Genomic DNA, 15,476 nt, shown 5'->3' on the forward strand with positions numbered 1-15,476 from the left:
GAAAAAGATCCCGTAGAAGCAGACCATTGAATTTAAATAGGCAATACTCTCTTCACATCCCTCTGACATTCACTGCACACTGAGAGGAAAACCGGGCTCCAGCCTGCTGCGAAGCGCATATCAACGTAGAATCTTAGCACAAACTTACTTCACCACCTCCACGGGAGGCAAAGTTTGTAAAACTGATTTGTGGGTGTGGTGAGGGGTGTATTTGTAGGCATTTTGAGGTTTGGGAAACTTTGCCCCTCCTGGTAGGAATGTATATCCCATACGTCACTAGCTCATGGACTCTTGCTAATTACATGAAAGAAACAGGTATGATAGATTGAAGTTCCAAGGAACCGCCAGAGCGTCTATTAATTCCGCCTGGGGGTCCCTGGATCTCGACCAGTATCTCAGAAGCTTGGCATTCCTTCGAGATGCCATCAGATCCAACCCCAGCTGTCCCCACTTGAGGATCAGTTTGGAAAAACACCTCCGGATTGAGTCCCACTCCCCTGGATGGAATGTCTGTCTGCTCAAGAAATCCGCCTCTTAATTGTCTACTCCTGGGATGTGGATCGCTGACAGGCAACAAGAATGGGTCTGCTCCCATTGAATTATTTTGGATACTTCTGTCATCGCTAGGGAACTTCTTGTCCCCCCCCCCTGATGATTGATGTAAGCCACAGAAGTTATATCGTCCGACTGGAACCCAATAAATTTTTAAGCAGCCAACCAAAGCCAGGCCAGTAGCAAAGAACGTCCAGCAGCACCACAGTAGTTTATCTTTCAAACCTTATTAGTACCTGGAGGTAAGAAGATGACGTTTCGGGCTTAATAGCCCTTAATTATATGATTAAGGGCTATTGAGCCCGAAACGTCATTTTCTTACTTCCAGGTACTAATAAAGTTTGAAAGATAAACTACTGTGGTGCTGCTGGACTTTCTTTGCTTCTAATGTATGGGAGTCTTTGAGCAGTGGCTCCTCCAGCTTTGCACACCTAATTTATATCACTGGTGCTTGAGTCGTTTTGAGACTGTGGACAAAGCCAGGCCAGTAGCACATTGAGAATCGCTCTCAGTTCTAGAATGTTTATAGGGAGAACTGACTGAGTCTTCAGGGAGTACCAGACAGCTCCCCACCCCAGAAGGCTGGCATCTGTTGTCACAATTTCAAAAGCCAGCCTGCGAAAGCAGTTTCCCTGGGATAGATGATCCAGAGACAACCACCACTGAAGAGAATCCCTTGTCTCTTGATCTAGAGTTATCAGAGGAGATAGGTCTGTATAATCACCATTCCATTGCCTGAGCATGCTTAGCTGTAGAGGTCTGAGATGGAACCAAGCGAAAGGGATGATATCCATTGTCGCCACCATCAGCCCAATTACCTCCATACATTGAATCACCGAAGGCCGGAGAGAGGACTGAAGAGCACGACAGGTATGTAACAACTTTGTTTTCCTGACCTCTGTCAGAAAAATTTTCATCAACAGGGAATCTATTATGGTCCCTAGAAAGGTTACCCTTGTACTTGGAAACAAGGAGCCTGTTTTCCAGATGTATCTTCCACCCATGAGTACACAGGAAGGAAAATACCAGGTTGGTATGGGATCTGGCTTGTTGAAATGATGGCGCTTGAATTAGAATGTCATCCAGATACAGTGCCACTCCAATGCCCTGTGGTCGAAGAACCACAGAAGAGATCCCAGCACCATTGTAAATTTTTTTGGAGCAGTGGCCAGGCCGAAAGGTAACACCATGAACTGAAAGTGTTTGCTAAGAATGCAAACCTTAGAAATTTGTAATGGTCCCTGTGAATGGAAACATGTAGGTATGCATCCTTTAGGTACACTGTGGTCATGAACTGACCTTTTTGAATCAGTGGTAGCATGGAACGTATAGTTTCTATCTTGAAAGAAGGAACGCTTAGAAATTTGTTTAGACTCTTGAGGTCCAAGATTAGTCTGAAGGTTCCCTCTTTTTTGGGAACCACAAACAGATTTGAGTAAAAACCCTGACCCTGTTCCTGTGCTGGAATGGGAATGATCACTCCCCTGAGAGTTCCTCTACGCAACGTAAGAACGCCTCTCTTTATCTGGTCTGCAGGAACCTGCTGATAGGGGGCCATTTTTTGAATTCCAATTTGTACCCCTGGGACACTATTTCTAAAGCCCAGGGATCCTGAACATCCCACACCCAAGCCTGAACAAAAAGCGATAGTCTGCCCCCTACCAGATCCGGCCTCGGATCGGGGGCATGTCCTTCATGCTGACTTAGTTCCAATTTCAGGCTTCTAGGTTTGCTTGGGCTTCCAAGAAGGGTTGGGCCTCCATGCAGGCTTAGGATGTTCCTGCTTGGCGGAGGAAGAGGAAGCAATTCCTTTTCTATTCCAAAAGGAACGAAAATTAGTCTGTCGTCCTTTAAGCTTAATCTTCTTATCCTGCGGGAGCAGGTCCGAACAAGGTCTTACCCTTGTAAGGAACAGTAAGGAGCTTAGTCTTAGAAGACACATCCGTGGACCAAGGCTTTAGCCATAAGGCCCTGCGGGCTAGGACCGAAAAACCCGAACTCTTAGCTGCCAGCTTAAAGACCTGCAAAGAAGCGTCTATAATAAAGGCATTAGCAAGTTTCATACTTTTATCTTGTCTTGCATCTCCTCCAAGGAAGTCTCTGACTGAAGAGACTCATTTAGATTGTCTAACCAGTATACCACCACATCCTTGACGGGTATAATACAGGCAGTAGGTTGCATCAGAAGTCCCTGGTTTCTTTAGTACACCCACTAATCTTTTATCCATAGGGTCTTTAAACGAACAGCTATCCTCTATGGGAATAGTGGTTTTCTTAGCCATGGTGGAGATAGGGCCCTCCACCTTAGGAATAGCCTGCCACATTTCTTTAAAAGTAACTTCTACTGGGAACATATTCTTAAACATAGGTGAGGGAGAGAAAGGAATACCAAGCCTCTCCCATTCCTCAACAAGTATTTCCGAAGTCCGCTTGGGAACCGGAAAAACCTCTGAAAAGGCAGAAATATCAACATAATTGTCCAACTTGTTGGTATCTGTAGGAGCCACACTAGCATGGGACTACAGTTATCTAATGCAAGTAAAACCTCCCTTAATAGCATACGGAGGTGTTCCAGCTTAATCTAAAAAGGTACCGCCTCCGATATCTACTTGAGGTATTGAATTCCCTGCATCTGAAATTTCCCCTTCAGATAAACCCTCATTGCCTTCCTCCTCAGGTTGGGAAGGTATATCGTCTCTGCACCCTAACTTATAAATTGTCTAACCTTCCTTTTATGACTACCCTCTTGTAGGGGGGATAAGGTCGACAACGCATCATTGATAGTAGATGATGATAGTAGTATGTCTTTTAGAGTGATTGTGGGCGCTAAAGCAGGAGTACAGGACACTGATTGAGCGGGCGTAATAGATTGAGACGTATGGGGAGAAAGCTCTTTTGAGAAGTATCTATAGTAGAAAGGCTTTGCTCAGTAAAAAGCAATTCTCTGCCGTTTTCAGTCCTCTTAATGCATGAGGGACAAAAAGGGATTGGTGGTTCCACATTAGCATCAAGACATAAGGAGCAAATAGAGCCCTGCAAGTCTCCTGGGTCCATATTGAAGCACAATAAACACAATGCAATAATATGAAAACAAGAAAATATTTTAATCAAAAAAATGTTACTGTCACTTTAAATTTTAAAACGTAACTTTTTACTGCAATACGAAAACGTTCAAAACAATGTTTTTTATACTCCAAAATGAAAAGTAATGCACCCCTACACCTCAGCAGTCTTGCTGAGGCGCCTACCTGACCCTCTGACCGTTGTTATGCACACTGTCACTCTGGATCGATAAAGGTTAAAAACGATGCAACAGAAAAACGGATCACTGTCCTAGAAACCTGCTTGTATATTTTAGTGAAGCAGGGATCCTGAGAAGAACTCTGTTAAAATCTTGTACTGCTAGGCCAGGCCAAAGCAAAAATCGCCAATAACTAGGCCTCGCCCCTTTGTGGGAGTGTCTAACCGTCTCTATCTCACATAGGAAAAAAGTTAACGATTAGCCATGTGGGAACCACCATTAAAGCTCGTCTCCCAGCACCAGTGCCTGTAACATGCGGTCTCTTATCCTCCGAGAGAATAATGTCCCAAGTGCTTATAATATAATGCTATAAGCTTACTGTGTAAATTTTTATGAAGTGTTATAAAGTGCTCCATTTTCCTCTAACAGATGAGGAAAAAAATAAGCACTTACCTCATGTTGCTGCCTGACAGCCAAGGCAGTTCAGCCGGTTTGAGGAATTCCATCACTCCACATGGACCTCTGAAATTAATGAAATTCCTGATACAAGCCCCTCAGGATTTTCAGGGTTAGGGCAGCAAAACTGTATGGGAGGCGCAGTGAGTTTAATCATGTCTCACAAGTTCCCATTGCTTTAAAGCCACCAAAGCTCTTTCATCAGACTGAAATGGAACACAGCTATACCCCAGGACAAAGCAGTATTAACATATACTGCAAAATAAAATAATAAAGTCTTGATTGAAGAATCTTTTCTAACACCTCACTTTGCCATCTCCTATGAAACTAACACAGGCAAAGAGAATGACTGAGTTGGGAGGGAAGGGAGGAGCTATTTATACAGCTCTGCTGTGGTGCTCTTTGCCTCCTCCTGCTGACCAGGAGGCGATATCCCACAATTATGGATGAAATCGTATCGACTCATTGTATCGTGAAAAAGAAAAATTAGGTTTAGTATCCCTTTAAATATCACTTCCTTACCCACAACCCCCAAGCATTTGACCGAAAGTAAATGGAGAAAAGAGAGTAACAAGGTGCGGAGGGTTTAGTAAAAAACTCTTATAAAAAAAAGACAAAAAAAGGGTGGGTCCGTGGACTTGCAATATCTTGAAGAAATACATTGATGAGGTAAGCATAAATTTTGTTTTCTTCTTAAGATATGGTGAGTCCACAGGTTCATCTTAATTACTATTGGGAACCAATACCCAAGTTAGAGGACACAGATGAATGGGGGGGGGTATACGAACAAGCATGCCTAAACGGAAGGCACCGCCCCTTGAAGAAACTCTCTCCCAAAAGCCAAGTATCAAATCTGTAAAATTTCGAAAAATTATGTAAAGCCAAAGTAGCAGGCTTGCAAATTTGCTCCATGGAAGCTTCATTTTTAAAAGCCCAAGAAGAGGCTAAAGCCCTGGTGGACAAGCCATAAATATCTCTGGAGGTTGCTTCCCAGCAGACTCATACGCCAGGGATCACACTTCGCAAACCAAAAAGAAAGAGTAGAAGCAGTAGCTTTCTGACCTCTAAGTTTCCCAGAAAAACAAAAAGAGTAGAAGCAGTAGCTTTCTGACCTCTAAGTTTCCCAGAAAAACAAAAAGAGCAGAAGCGAAAGTCCTTAGTCACCTCCAAATAGAATTTAAGGGCACAAACCACATCCAAATTGTGCAACAGATGTTCTCAAAACCGAAGAAGGCTTCGGACACAGATGAAACAACAATCTCCTAATTAATATTTCTAGTATTTCTAGGAAGGAAACTTAACTTAGTATGAAGAACCGCCTTACCCGCATGAAAAATAAGATAAGGGGAAACAAACTGCAAAGATGAGAGTTCAGAGACTCTCCGCGCAGAAGAAATAGCCAAAAAAATTAAAACCTTCCAAGATAACAACTTAATGTCTATGGAATGCATTGGCTCAAACGGATACTGCTGCAAAACTTTAAGAACAAGATTAGGCTCCAAGGAGGAGCAACAGGTTTAAACACAGGCCAGATTCTGACTAAGGCCTGACAAAATGCTTGTATATCTGGGACATCTGCCAAAGTTTATTTAACAAAACAGATAAGGCGGAAATTTGACCCTTTAGCTTGCCCTTTCTCCAAACCCTCCTGGAGAAAAGACAAAATTCTTTGAATACTAACCCTACTCCAAGAGAAGCCCTTGGATTCACACCAATAAAGATATTTCCGCCATATCTTATGGGAAATCTTTTGAGTAACAGGCTTGCAGGCCTAAATCATGTTCTCAATGACCGACTAAGAGAGCCCACGCTTAGACAGAATAAAGCATTCGATATCCAAGCAGTCAGCTTAAGAGAAACGAGATTTGGATGAAGGAAGGGAACCTGAAGTAGAAGGTCCTTCCTCAAGTGTAGTCTCCACAAAAGTAGAGACGATATCTCCACTAGATCCGCATACCAGATCCTTTAAGGCCAAGTCGGAGCAATGAGAATCACTGATGCTCTCTCCTGTTTGATACAAGCAATTACTTGTGGAATTAGAGCAAACGGAGGTAATAGGTAAGCCATCATGAAATTCCAAGGAACTGCTAACCCATCTATCAGGAATGCCTGAGGATCCCTCGACCTGGAGCCGTACTTTGGAAGCTTGGCTTTTTAACAAGATGCCATCAGATCCAACTCTGGTACCCCCCATTTGGAAGTTAACCTGAAAAACACCTCAGGATGGAGTTCTCACTCCCCGGGATGAAATGTCTGCCTGCTCAGGAAATCCGCATCCCAGGTGTCCACTCCTGGAATGTGAATGGCAGAGAGAAAGCAACTGTGAGCTTCCGCCCGCCGAACAATCCAAGTCATCTCCATCATGGCTAGGAAACTCAAAGTTCTCCCCTGGTGGTTGATGTTGTCCGACTGGAATCTGATGAACTGGGCCAAAGACAATTGAGGCCATGTCATCAGAGCGTTGTAATCGCCCTCAACTCCAGAAGGTTGATAGGAAGAGCAGACTCCTCCTGAGACCAAAGTCCCTGCACCTTTAAAGAGTCCCAGACTGCTTCCCAGCCCAACAGGCTGGCATCTGTGGTCACAATCACCAAGGAAGGTCTCCGAAAGCAAGTGCCTTGAGACAGGTGCTCCTGAGAGATCCATCACAGGAGAGAGTCTTACATCTCCTGATCTAGAACTATCTTTGGAGACAGATCCACATAATCTCCATTCCATTGTCTGAGCATGCACAACTGCAAGGCTCTCAGATGAAATCAAGCAAATGGGACGATGTCCATGGAAGCCACCATCAGGTCAATTACTTCCATACATTGTGCCACTGAAGGACGCACCGCCACCTGAAGTGACCGGCAGGAGGAAAGAATCTTTGCTATTCTGACCTCCGTCAGAAAAATCTTCATCAAAATGTAATCTAGAATTGTCCCTAGTAAAACTACCCTTGTAGCGGGAACCAGGGAGCTTTTCTCCAAATTCACTTTCCATCCATGAGAGCAAAGAAAAGAAAGCAACATCTCCGTGTGAGATGCTGCTTGAGGAAAAGATGGAGCTTGAACATATATGTCGTCTAGATAGGGAGCCACCGCAATTCCCCTGGACCGGATCAAAGCCAAGAGGGCCCCCAGAACCTTTGAGAATATCCTGGGAGCTGTGGCAAGCTCAAAAGGCAGAGCCATGAACTGGAAATGCTGGTTGAGAAAAGCAAACCTCAGGAACTTGTGATGATCTCTGAATAGGAACATGCAAGTAGGCATCCCTTACATCTAGGGTCATCATGAACTGACCCTCTTTAATCAAAGGAAGAATGGTACGAATGGTCTCCATCTTGAAGGATGGGACTCTGAAGAGTTTTAGACATTTCAAATATAGAATGGGTTCCTTCCTTCTTAGGAATCACAAACAAGTTTGAGTAAAACCCTAGACCTTGTCCGAGTTCTGGAACAGGGACAATCACTCCCAGAGAAGAGAGATCCTTAACGCATTTCAAGAACACCTCTTTTCTTGTTCGGTCTGCAGATAATCTTGACAGGTGGAACCTGCCCCTGGAAGGGCAATTTTTGAATTCCAACTTGTAACCCTGGGAAACAATGTCCACAGCCCAGGGGTCTGGAACATCTCTTATCCAGATCTGAAAGAACTGAGACAGCCTGCCACCTAACTGATCCAGGCCCAGGGGCAACCCCTTCATGCTGACTTAGAGTTGGCCACAGGCTTTTTAGACTGTTTTCTCTTGCTCCAAGACTATTTGGTTTCCATGAAAGCTTGGTATTGTCCTGTTTTGACAAGGAAGAGGATGGTTTTCCTCTAAAGTTTTGAAAGGAACGAAAATTACTCTGACATCCCTTTGGTCAGGCCTTATCTTGAGGCAAAAAAGACCCCTTTTCGTCTGTAATATCAGAAATTATTTCAGCCAACCCAGGTCCAAATAAGGTCTTCCCCTTGTAAGGAAGCAACAGAAGCTTGACCTTAGAAGAAACATCGGCTGACCAAGACTTTAGCCATAATGCCCTTCTGGCTAAGACTGCAAAACTAGAAAAGCCTTAGCTCCCAGCCTAAGGAACTGTAGCACAGCATCAGCTATATAGGAATTGGCTAACTTAAGAGCCTTAATTCTATCCTGAATCTCGTTTAAAGGAGTCTCTTCCTGAAGAGAATCAGACAATACGTCAAACCAATAGGCTGCTGTGCTTGTCAGCGTGGCAATGCATACTATTGGTAGCCATTGGAGGCCTAAATTTACATAAAATCTTTAAGAAAGTCTCCATCTTTTTGTCCATTGTATCCTTGAAAGAGCAACTATCCTCAATAGGAATAGTGGTTCTCTTAGCCAGAGTAGAAATGGACCCTTCAACCTTGGGAACCGTATACCAAGGATCCTTGATAGAAGTCTCCACCGGAAACATCTTCTTAAAAACAGGAATAGGAGAAACCAGGAGTGGCTTTTACTACATATACTGAGTGATGATCTCCTTAGCACGGTCTGGCACAGGAAAAACTCAGAAATTAAAAAAAAACTATTAAAGGGACACAGTACCCAAATTTTTTCTATTGTGATTCAGAGTGAGCATGAAATTTTAAACAACTTTCTAATTTACTCCTATTATCAAATGTTCTTCATGCTCTTGGTATCTTTATTTGAAATGCACGAATGTAAGTTTAAATGCCGGCCCATTTTTGGTGAACAACCTGGGTTGTCCTTGCTGATTGGTGGATAAATTCATCCACCAATAAGAAAGTGCTGTCCAGAGTACTAAAACCAAAAAAAGCTTAGATGCCTTCTTTTTCAAATAAAGATAGCAAGAGAATGACGAAAAATTGATAATAGGAGCAAATTAGAAAGTTGCTTAAAATTGCATGCTCTTTCTGAATTACAAAAGAAAAAAATTGGGTTCAGTGTCCATTTAAGTTTACTAGACTTCTTAGGAGTGACTACGACAGGAGTCTCTGAGTCGTCTAAGGTAGCTAAAACCTCCTTAAATAGTAATCAAAGGTGTTCAAGCTTGAATCTGAAGGAAACTCCATTTTTAGAAAAAGGAATTATACTGTCCGAATCTGAGACCTCACTTTCAAAATAAGACTCATCCTCAGATTTATGAGGAACCTGAGAATAAGCACCTGGAACAGATATCTTACCTGAATTTTTAAATTTCTTTACGCTTTCCCTGAATTCTGGAAAATTTGGCAAGGGCTGCAAATACCGCCGAGGATACCTGTGCAGCAATTCCTGCTGTTAAAAACACTCCACTGGGAGTTAGAGAGGAACCACAGGAGACAGTGTGAGATGCCATAGAGCAGTGGTGGGCAAGAGGTAGATCGCAGTCTACCAGTGGACTGCAAGTGAATTTTGAGGTGACCGCACAGAAAATTTCAAAAGTCTGCATAAGAGAAATATTTCTCACACATCTAGATTGAGTGAAGAGCCGCGCCACCGTAGATGTATGAGAAATGTTTCTCTTATGCAAACTTTTGAAATTGGCTATGAGTCTATGACGGCGGTATGTGTACTTTAGCATGCGCGACGTGGCTGTAGCTGAACTCGCTGCCCCAGCATTGGTTACTGCCTGTCCCAAACACTTTATCTCAAGAGCGGTCAATCCATAGTACCGACTCTTCATGCGCCAGGCTGAGATGCTGCTAGATATCCCTGGGGTTGGCAGTTCCAGCTCTATCTGATATTCTGCTGCTACTTTCTAGTTCTGTCCTCCGTTACTTGTCACCAGGCTCTGCTGGGTGAATGGTCTGGTAGTGTTTTTTTCCCCAGGGTCTGTTACTCCCCCTCAGGTTCGTTTACTTACTCTGTACCAGGATTTGATGCTGCTCTCCGATACTCTTCTGTCCCCAGAATTTGTTGTCACCAGATTGTGCAAGTCAGTGCTGTTGCTGCTATACCAGTCTCTGGTTGCTGTGTAAGGCGGTACAGAGTCAGCAGGTCCTGCCACTTTCACAACTATTTGCAGAAGTCTTCAGCTAGTAGCAGACGGATGGATAGCAGCCAACGAAACCTACCCCCTAATCAACCTGACATGGCGTCCAGCCAATAAAATTACTTTGTAGAATGAGTCTCTCTATGATTGGCTGATTATAGTTCATTGTCATTGTACCCGAGCTGTGGGTTTCCCATGTGTTCCAGGCTTGACTTTTTCCGCTAGCCCTAGACTTGAGCCGTCTTGATTGTGAGACTACTTATTCATATGCAGGTGCGGTACATAGATAAGGTTGCTTGATGGTCCCAGTGTGACTTAAAGAGAGCTCTCACAGTTCGTAAAGAGCGCGGATGTATTTATTAAATAGCGCGGCTGATTTTTAAAGCTGTATTATTTGTAGCAAAAATACAAATTTCAGCCAGCAGGTCCTATTTGTAGCAAAAATACAATTTTCAGCCAGCAAGTGGTGTGTTTGTTTTTAGTTAGGTGACCACATCACTTGGAATAAAATTAGCGGTAGCCCTTGCCTTACAAAAGTCTGCCCACTCCTGCCATAGAGGCTTGGGAAGAAATAGGAGATGGCCCTGGTAATACCTGGACAGAATCCTCCTGAGAGACATTAGGATCCACATTAAGAAAAAATTCCTTTCCCTGTAATGTATGTTTAACACAGGAGGAACAAAGTTGCATGGGGGCTGCAATTTGTGCATCTAAACACAACAAACATGGGTTCAACCGAACGGAGTCCTGATCCATGTCAGCCATGATTGCTCACCCTCCACAGATCGCAGACGCCTATTATATAGAATAAAATAAAAATAAATTGACTTACTGTTGAGAATTAGAAACTGAGTGCTATGGGAGAAATCAAACGTGACCGTAACCAAATTGTGTACTTAAAACAAGGTCCTCATTACAACAGCACTCTCGCAATTAAGTGTATCACTTCTGTGATCGTAAAAAAAGAAATAAAAAAAAAAAAAAAACAGTTATCAATATTTACCCTGTAATATCTAACAGTAAAAAAACAGAGCCCCAAACACATGCTTAGGTTACCCAAAACCCGAAGTTTGATAGTCTCTCAACCTCACTACTGTGCCTGCAGTCATGCCTTAGTGTTGCCCTTACACCAGAGTGAACTAATTTTGTGTCCCCATAAGCTAGCAAGGTAATGTAGTCCTTTACCTAAGTGCACATATCTCCCACCTGGAAGAAAAGCACTTACCTGCTCTGCTGTCCGGCATGAAGACAGTCCCTAGGTATGGAAGGACACATCTCCCCACAGAGACCTAGAACAAAGGCAGATAAAATAACCAACTTTGGTATCCCATACTAGGACAGCAATGTTGGGGAAAAAATGCAAGCACCTCTTTGGAAGTTCCCAACTGCTTTAAATCCACCACAGCTCGACTGCAAAGACTAACGTGGGATACAACTATACCCTAAAACTTGCTTGAAGTAATCTTCTCAGAAACCAATTTTCTCATTAGACATCTAAACTTCACCTCCTCCATGCACGAAAGGCAAAGAGAATGACTGGGGGTTGTGGGTAAGGAAGTGATACTTAACAGTTTTACCGTGGTGCTCTTTGCCTCCTCCTGCTGTCCAGGAGTGATATTCCCAACAGTAATTAAGATGAACCCGTGGATTCACCATATCTTAGGAATTAAACTATTAAAAATGTCTGATCCAACACTTTCAGATTAGGTACAATTGAGGATACTAACTTAAGTCTCTGTTTTAGTAAAAAATAATTATATTGACACATTCATTGGGTTAATATTTCACAGATGATACATTAAACAACTGTATTGGGTGGGGGGAATAGAATTGAGGGAATATGTTCTAGGAGAGCAGAAATATCGCCTTTCCCCATTTTCATATTCAGGTGACAATATATCTTAACCCAATATTCAAGTCAACAGCTGCAGTAGCCTCTGAGCTTAAATAATAGCATTATATAGGACCATCTGCTCTGAATAAAATGATACTCGTATTGAGGTTTAACAGGGGAAAAAAAAAAAAAATTATATATATATATATATATATATATATATATATATATATATATATATATATATATATATATATATATATATATATATATATATATATATATATATATATATATATTTGCAGGTGTATGCACTCTCACCATCTGTCACCAACCTATAAGGGACACAAAAACAGTCAGAGGAAGGGACTGTTTTTGTGTCCCGAAACGTCACGAATAAAAAATTGATTATTACAGAAAGCTGAAGTCCAGTGAGTGCTTAATCTATATATATATCTTTTGTAAATTTTTGTACATACTGTAAGAGCAGATTACTTTCAAATTGCAACAGCACCAATCTGTGTCTGAAGGGTGGGATTGCAATGCAACCCATGGGTCAGTACCAAATATATTAGCATTTGTTTCTGGAAAATTTCCATTCAAATATTATTTAAGTACTCTATAATTGAGACCATACCAAAATATGGTTATTCCCACATTATTCCCAATAAATACAAACTGATCAGTTGTAGCAGTATTAACTGCTTCAATTCTTGTCACACAAGTTCCTTTAAAAGAGTTATTTTAAAATATGTTGAACTAGAATGCTAGAATTTGCTAAAGTATATTCTAGAGCATTCTGGAAAAGGTGTCGTTTAGCAGCATGCATTTTTGACTGTTTATATACTTTTTTGGTATGGCCTCTGTATATACACACACACACTTTAAAAGCCTATGTAATTAAATGAAATTCCCACAGACCCCAGTCCAAGGCTCTGCTGCCCACGAACCACTTCTAAGCAGAGAAGCCACATCACACAGTCTGACTGCCATGTTAGTTTGGAGTTGCCGTCTGAAATATGGACACAAAAAGTATTGCATGTTAGCAAAAGAAATTAACAAGTACACGTTTACAGACATCCTACTTCTGCAAGCACAACCACACATATTGGACTCATTCAGTCTGAGGCACTTACAACCTTATCTTCACAAAAATCAGTTCAGAAAGATTACATGTCAATCCAAGACTTTAGCCATAAACTTAACTATTTAATTCCAACTAGACGGCTGTATAAAAAAAAAAAAAAAAAAAGATGATGTTTTATATTAATTATTTCACCACTGTGCCATTTCACATCCTTTCTAAAGCCATTTTTGTCTTTTGCACTCTTGCTTGTGTAACAAATCAAATTCTTAAATGCATACATTCTACTTTGCAGAAACACAAATAAAGGCATCACATAATGCAAATTGTCATATAAAACATTTTAGTGTACATAGTAAACGTGTGCAAGTAATTATTTTGTAGATTGTCAGCACTTTATTCATCTAAATTTAGCGTCAGTTCCTAACCATAAAAAGATTTTATACATTTTCCAAAACTATTAAATGAAAACCATAAAGTAATGGTACAACTTAATGCAAAGTATTAGTAGAAATAAAAGAATGAATAAATAAGAAACATAAAATATTGGGATTTATGTTATAAAACGTTTTATATCATTTTAATGATGAAAGATAACGAGTGAGTGGATTAAATTCAGTTGAATTTAATAACACATTTAAATAAATATACAATCCAAATTCTGCTTCAAGGTGACTGTCAGAATACTACTTCATTCTGTCTGAAATATAGTAAAATCAAACATATCAAAAGTATCTCAAGACATTTTTAAAAGCACACAGATTACTATATTTCTTTTTATATACAGGTATAAACAGATAATTTCAAGAAAATGAAGAGACACTCTAAATGCAGAATTGGAAAGTTCACTTTTTTTAAAAAAACATCATAGTAACATAATTTATGCTTACCTGAAATTTATTTCTCTTGTAGTGTAGTCAGTCCACGGGTCATCCATTACTTATGGGATTATATCTCTTCCCCAACAGGAAGTTGCAAGAGGATCACCCAAGCAGAGCTGCTATATAGCTCCTCCCCTCACATGTCATATCCAGTCATTCGACCGAAACAAGACGAGAAAGGAGAAACCATAGGGTGCAGTGGTGACTGGAGTTTAATTAAAAATTTAGATCTTCCTTAAAAGACAGGGCGGGCCGTGGACTGACTACACTACAAGAGAAATAAATTTATCAGGTAAGCATAAATTATGTTTTCTCTTGTTAAGTGTAGTCAGTCCACGGGTCATCCATTACTTATGGGATACTAATACCAAAGCTAAAGTACACGGATGAAGGGAGGGACAAGGCAGGAACTTTAAACGGAGGGAACCACTGCCTGAAGTACCTTTCTCACAAAAATAGCCTCCGAAGAAGCAAAAGTGTCAAATTTGTAAAACTTTGAAAAAGTGTGAAGTGAAGACCAAGTCGCAGCCTTGCAAATCTGTTCAACAGAAGCCTCATTTTTAAAGGCCCAGGTGGAAGCCACAGCTCTAGTAGAATGAGCTGTAATCCTTTCAGGGGGCTGATGTCCAGCAGTTTCATAGGCTAAACGTATTATGCTACGAAGCCAAAAAGAGAGAGAGGTAGCCGAAGCCTTTTGACCTCTCCTCTGTCCAGAGTTAACGACAAACAGGGAAGAAGTTTGACGAAAATCTTTAGTTGCCTGCAAATAGAACTTCAGGGCACGGACTACGTCCAGATTATGCAAAAGTCGTTCCTTCTTTGAAGAAGGGTTAGGACACAATGATGGAACAACAATCCCTTGATTGATATTCCAGTTAGAAACTACCTTAGGTAAGAACCCAGGTTTAGTACGCAGAACTACCTTGTCTGAATGAAAAATCAGATAAGGAGAATCACAATGTAAGGCAGATAACTCAGAGACTCTTCGAGCCGAGGAAATAGCCATCAAAAACAGAACTTTCCAAGATAACAGCTTAATATCAATGGAATGAAGGGGTTCAAATGGAACGCCTTGCAGGACGTTAAGAACTAAGTTTAAGCTCCACGGCGGAGCAACAGTCTTAAACACAGGCTTAATCCTAGCCAAAGCCTGACAAAAAGCCTGAACGTCTGGAATTTCTGCCAGACGCTTGTGTAGAAGAATAGACAGAGCAGAAATCTGTCCTTTTAACGAACTAGCGGATAAGCCCTTTTCTAAACCCTCTTGTAGAAAAGACAATATCCTAGGAATCCTAACCTTACTCCATGAGTAACTCTTGGATTCGCACCAATACAAATATTTACGCCATATCTTATGGTAAATTCTTCTGGTAACAGGTTTCCTAGCCTGTATTAAGGTATCAATAACCGACTCCGAGAAGCCACGCTTTGATAGAATCAAGCGTTCAATCTCCATGCAGTCAGCCTCAGAGAAATTAGATTTGGATGGTTGAAAGGACCTTGA

At 41.4% G+C, this 15,476-nt stretch overlaps 1 protein-coding gene across 1 annotated transcript in view; it reads right to left on the reverse strand.

Moving 5' to 3' along the window:
* The window catches only part of ELAVL2 (ELAV like RNA binding protein 2), a 657,415-nt gene that overhangs the window by 532,304 nt on the left and 109,635 nt on the right, over positions 1–15,476 (reverse strand). Inside the window, exon 2 of the mRNA XM_053699996.1 lies at positions 12,929–13,019. Coding sequence (XP_053555971.1) covers positions 12,929–13,000 — 72 coding nt within the window. The 5' untranslated portion in view covers positions 13,001–13,019. The remainder of the gene's footprint in view (positions 1–12,928; positions 13,020–15,476) is intronic.

Source organism: Bombina bombina, chromosome 2 (genome assembly GCF_027579735.1).
Source record: "Bombina bombina isolate aBomBom1 chromosome 2, aBomBom1.pri, whole genome shotgun sequence".
NCBI lineage: Eukaryota > Metazoa > Chordata > Amphibia > Anura > Bombinatoridae > Bombina > Bombina bombina.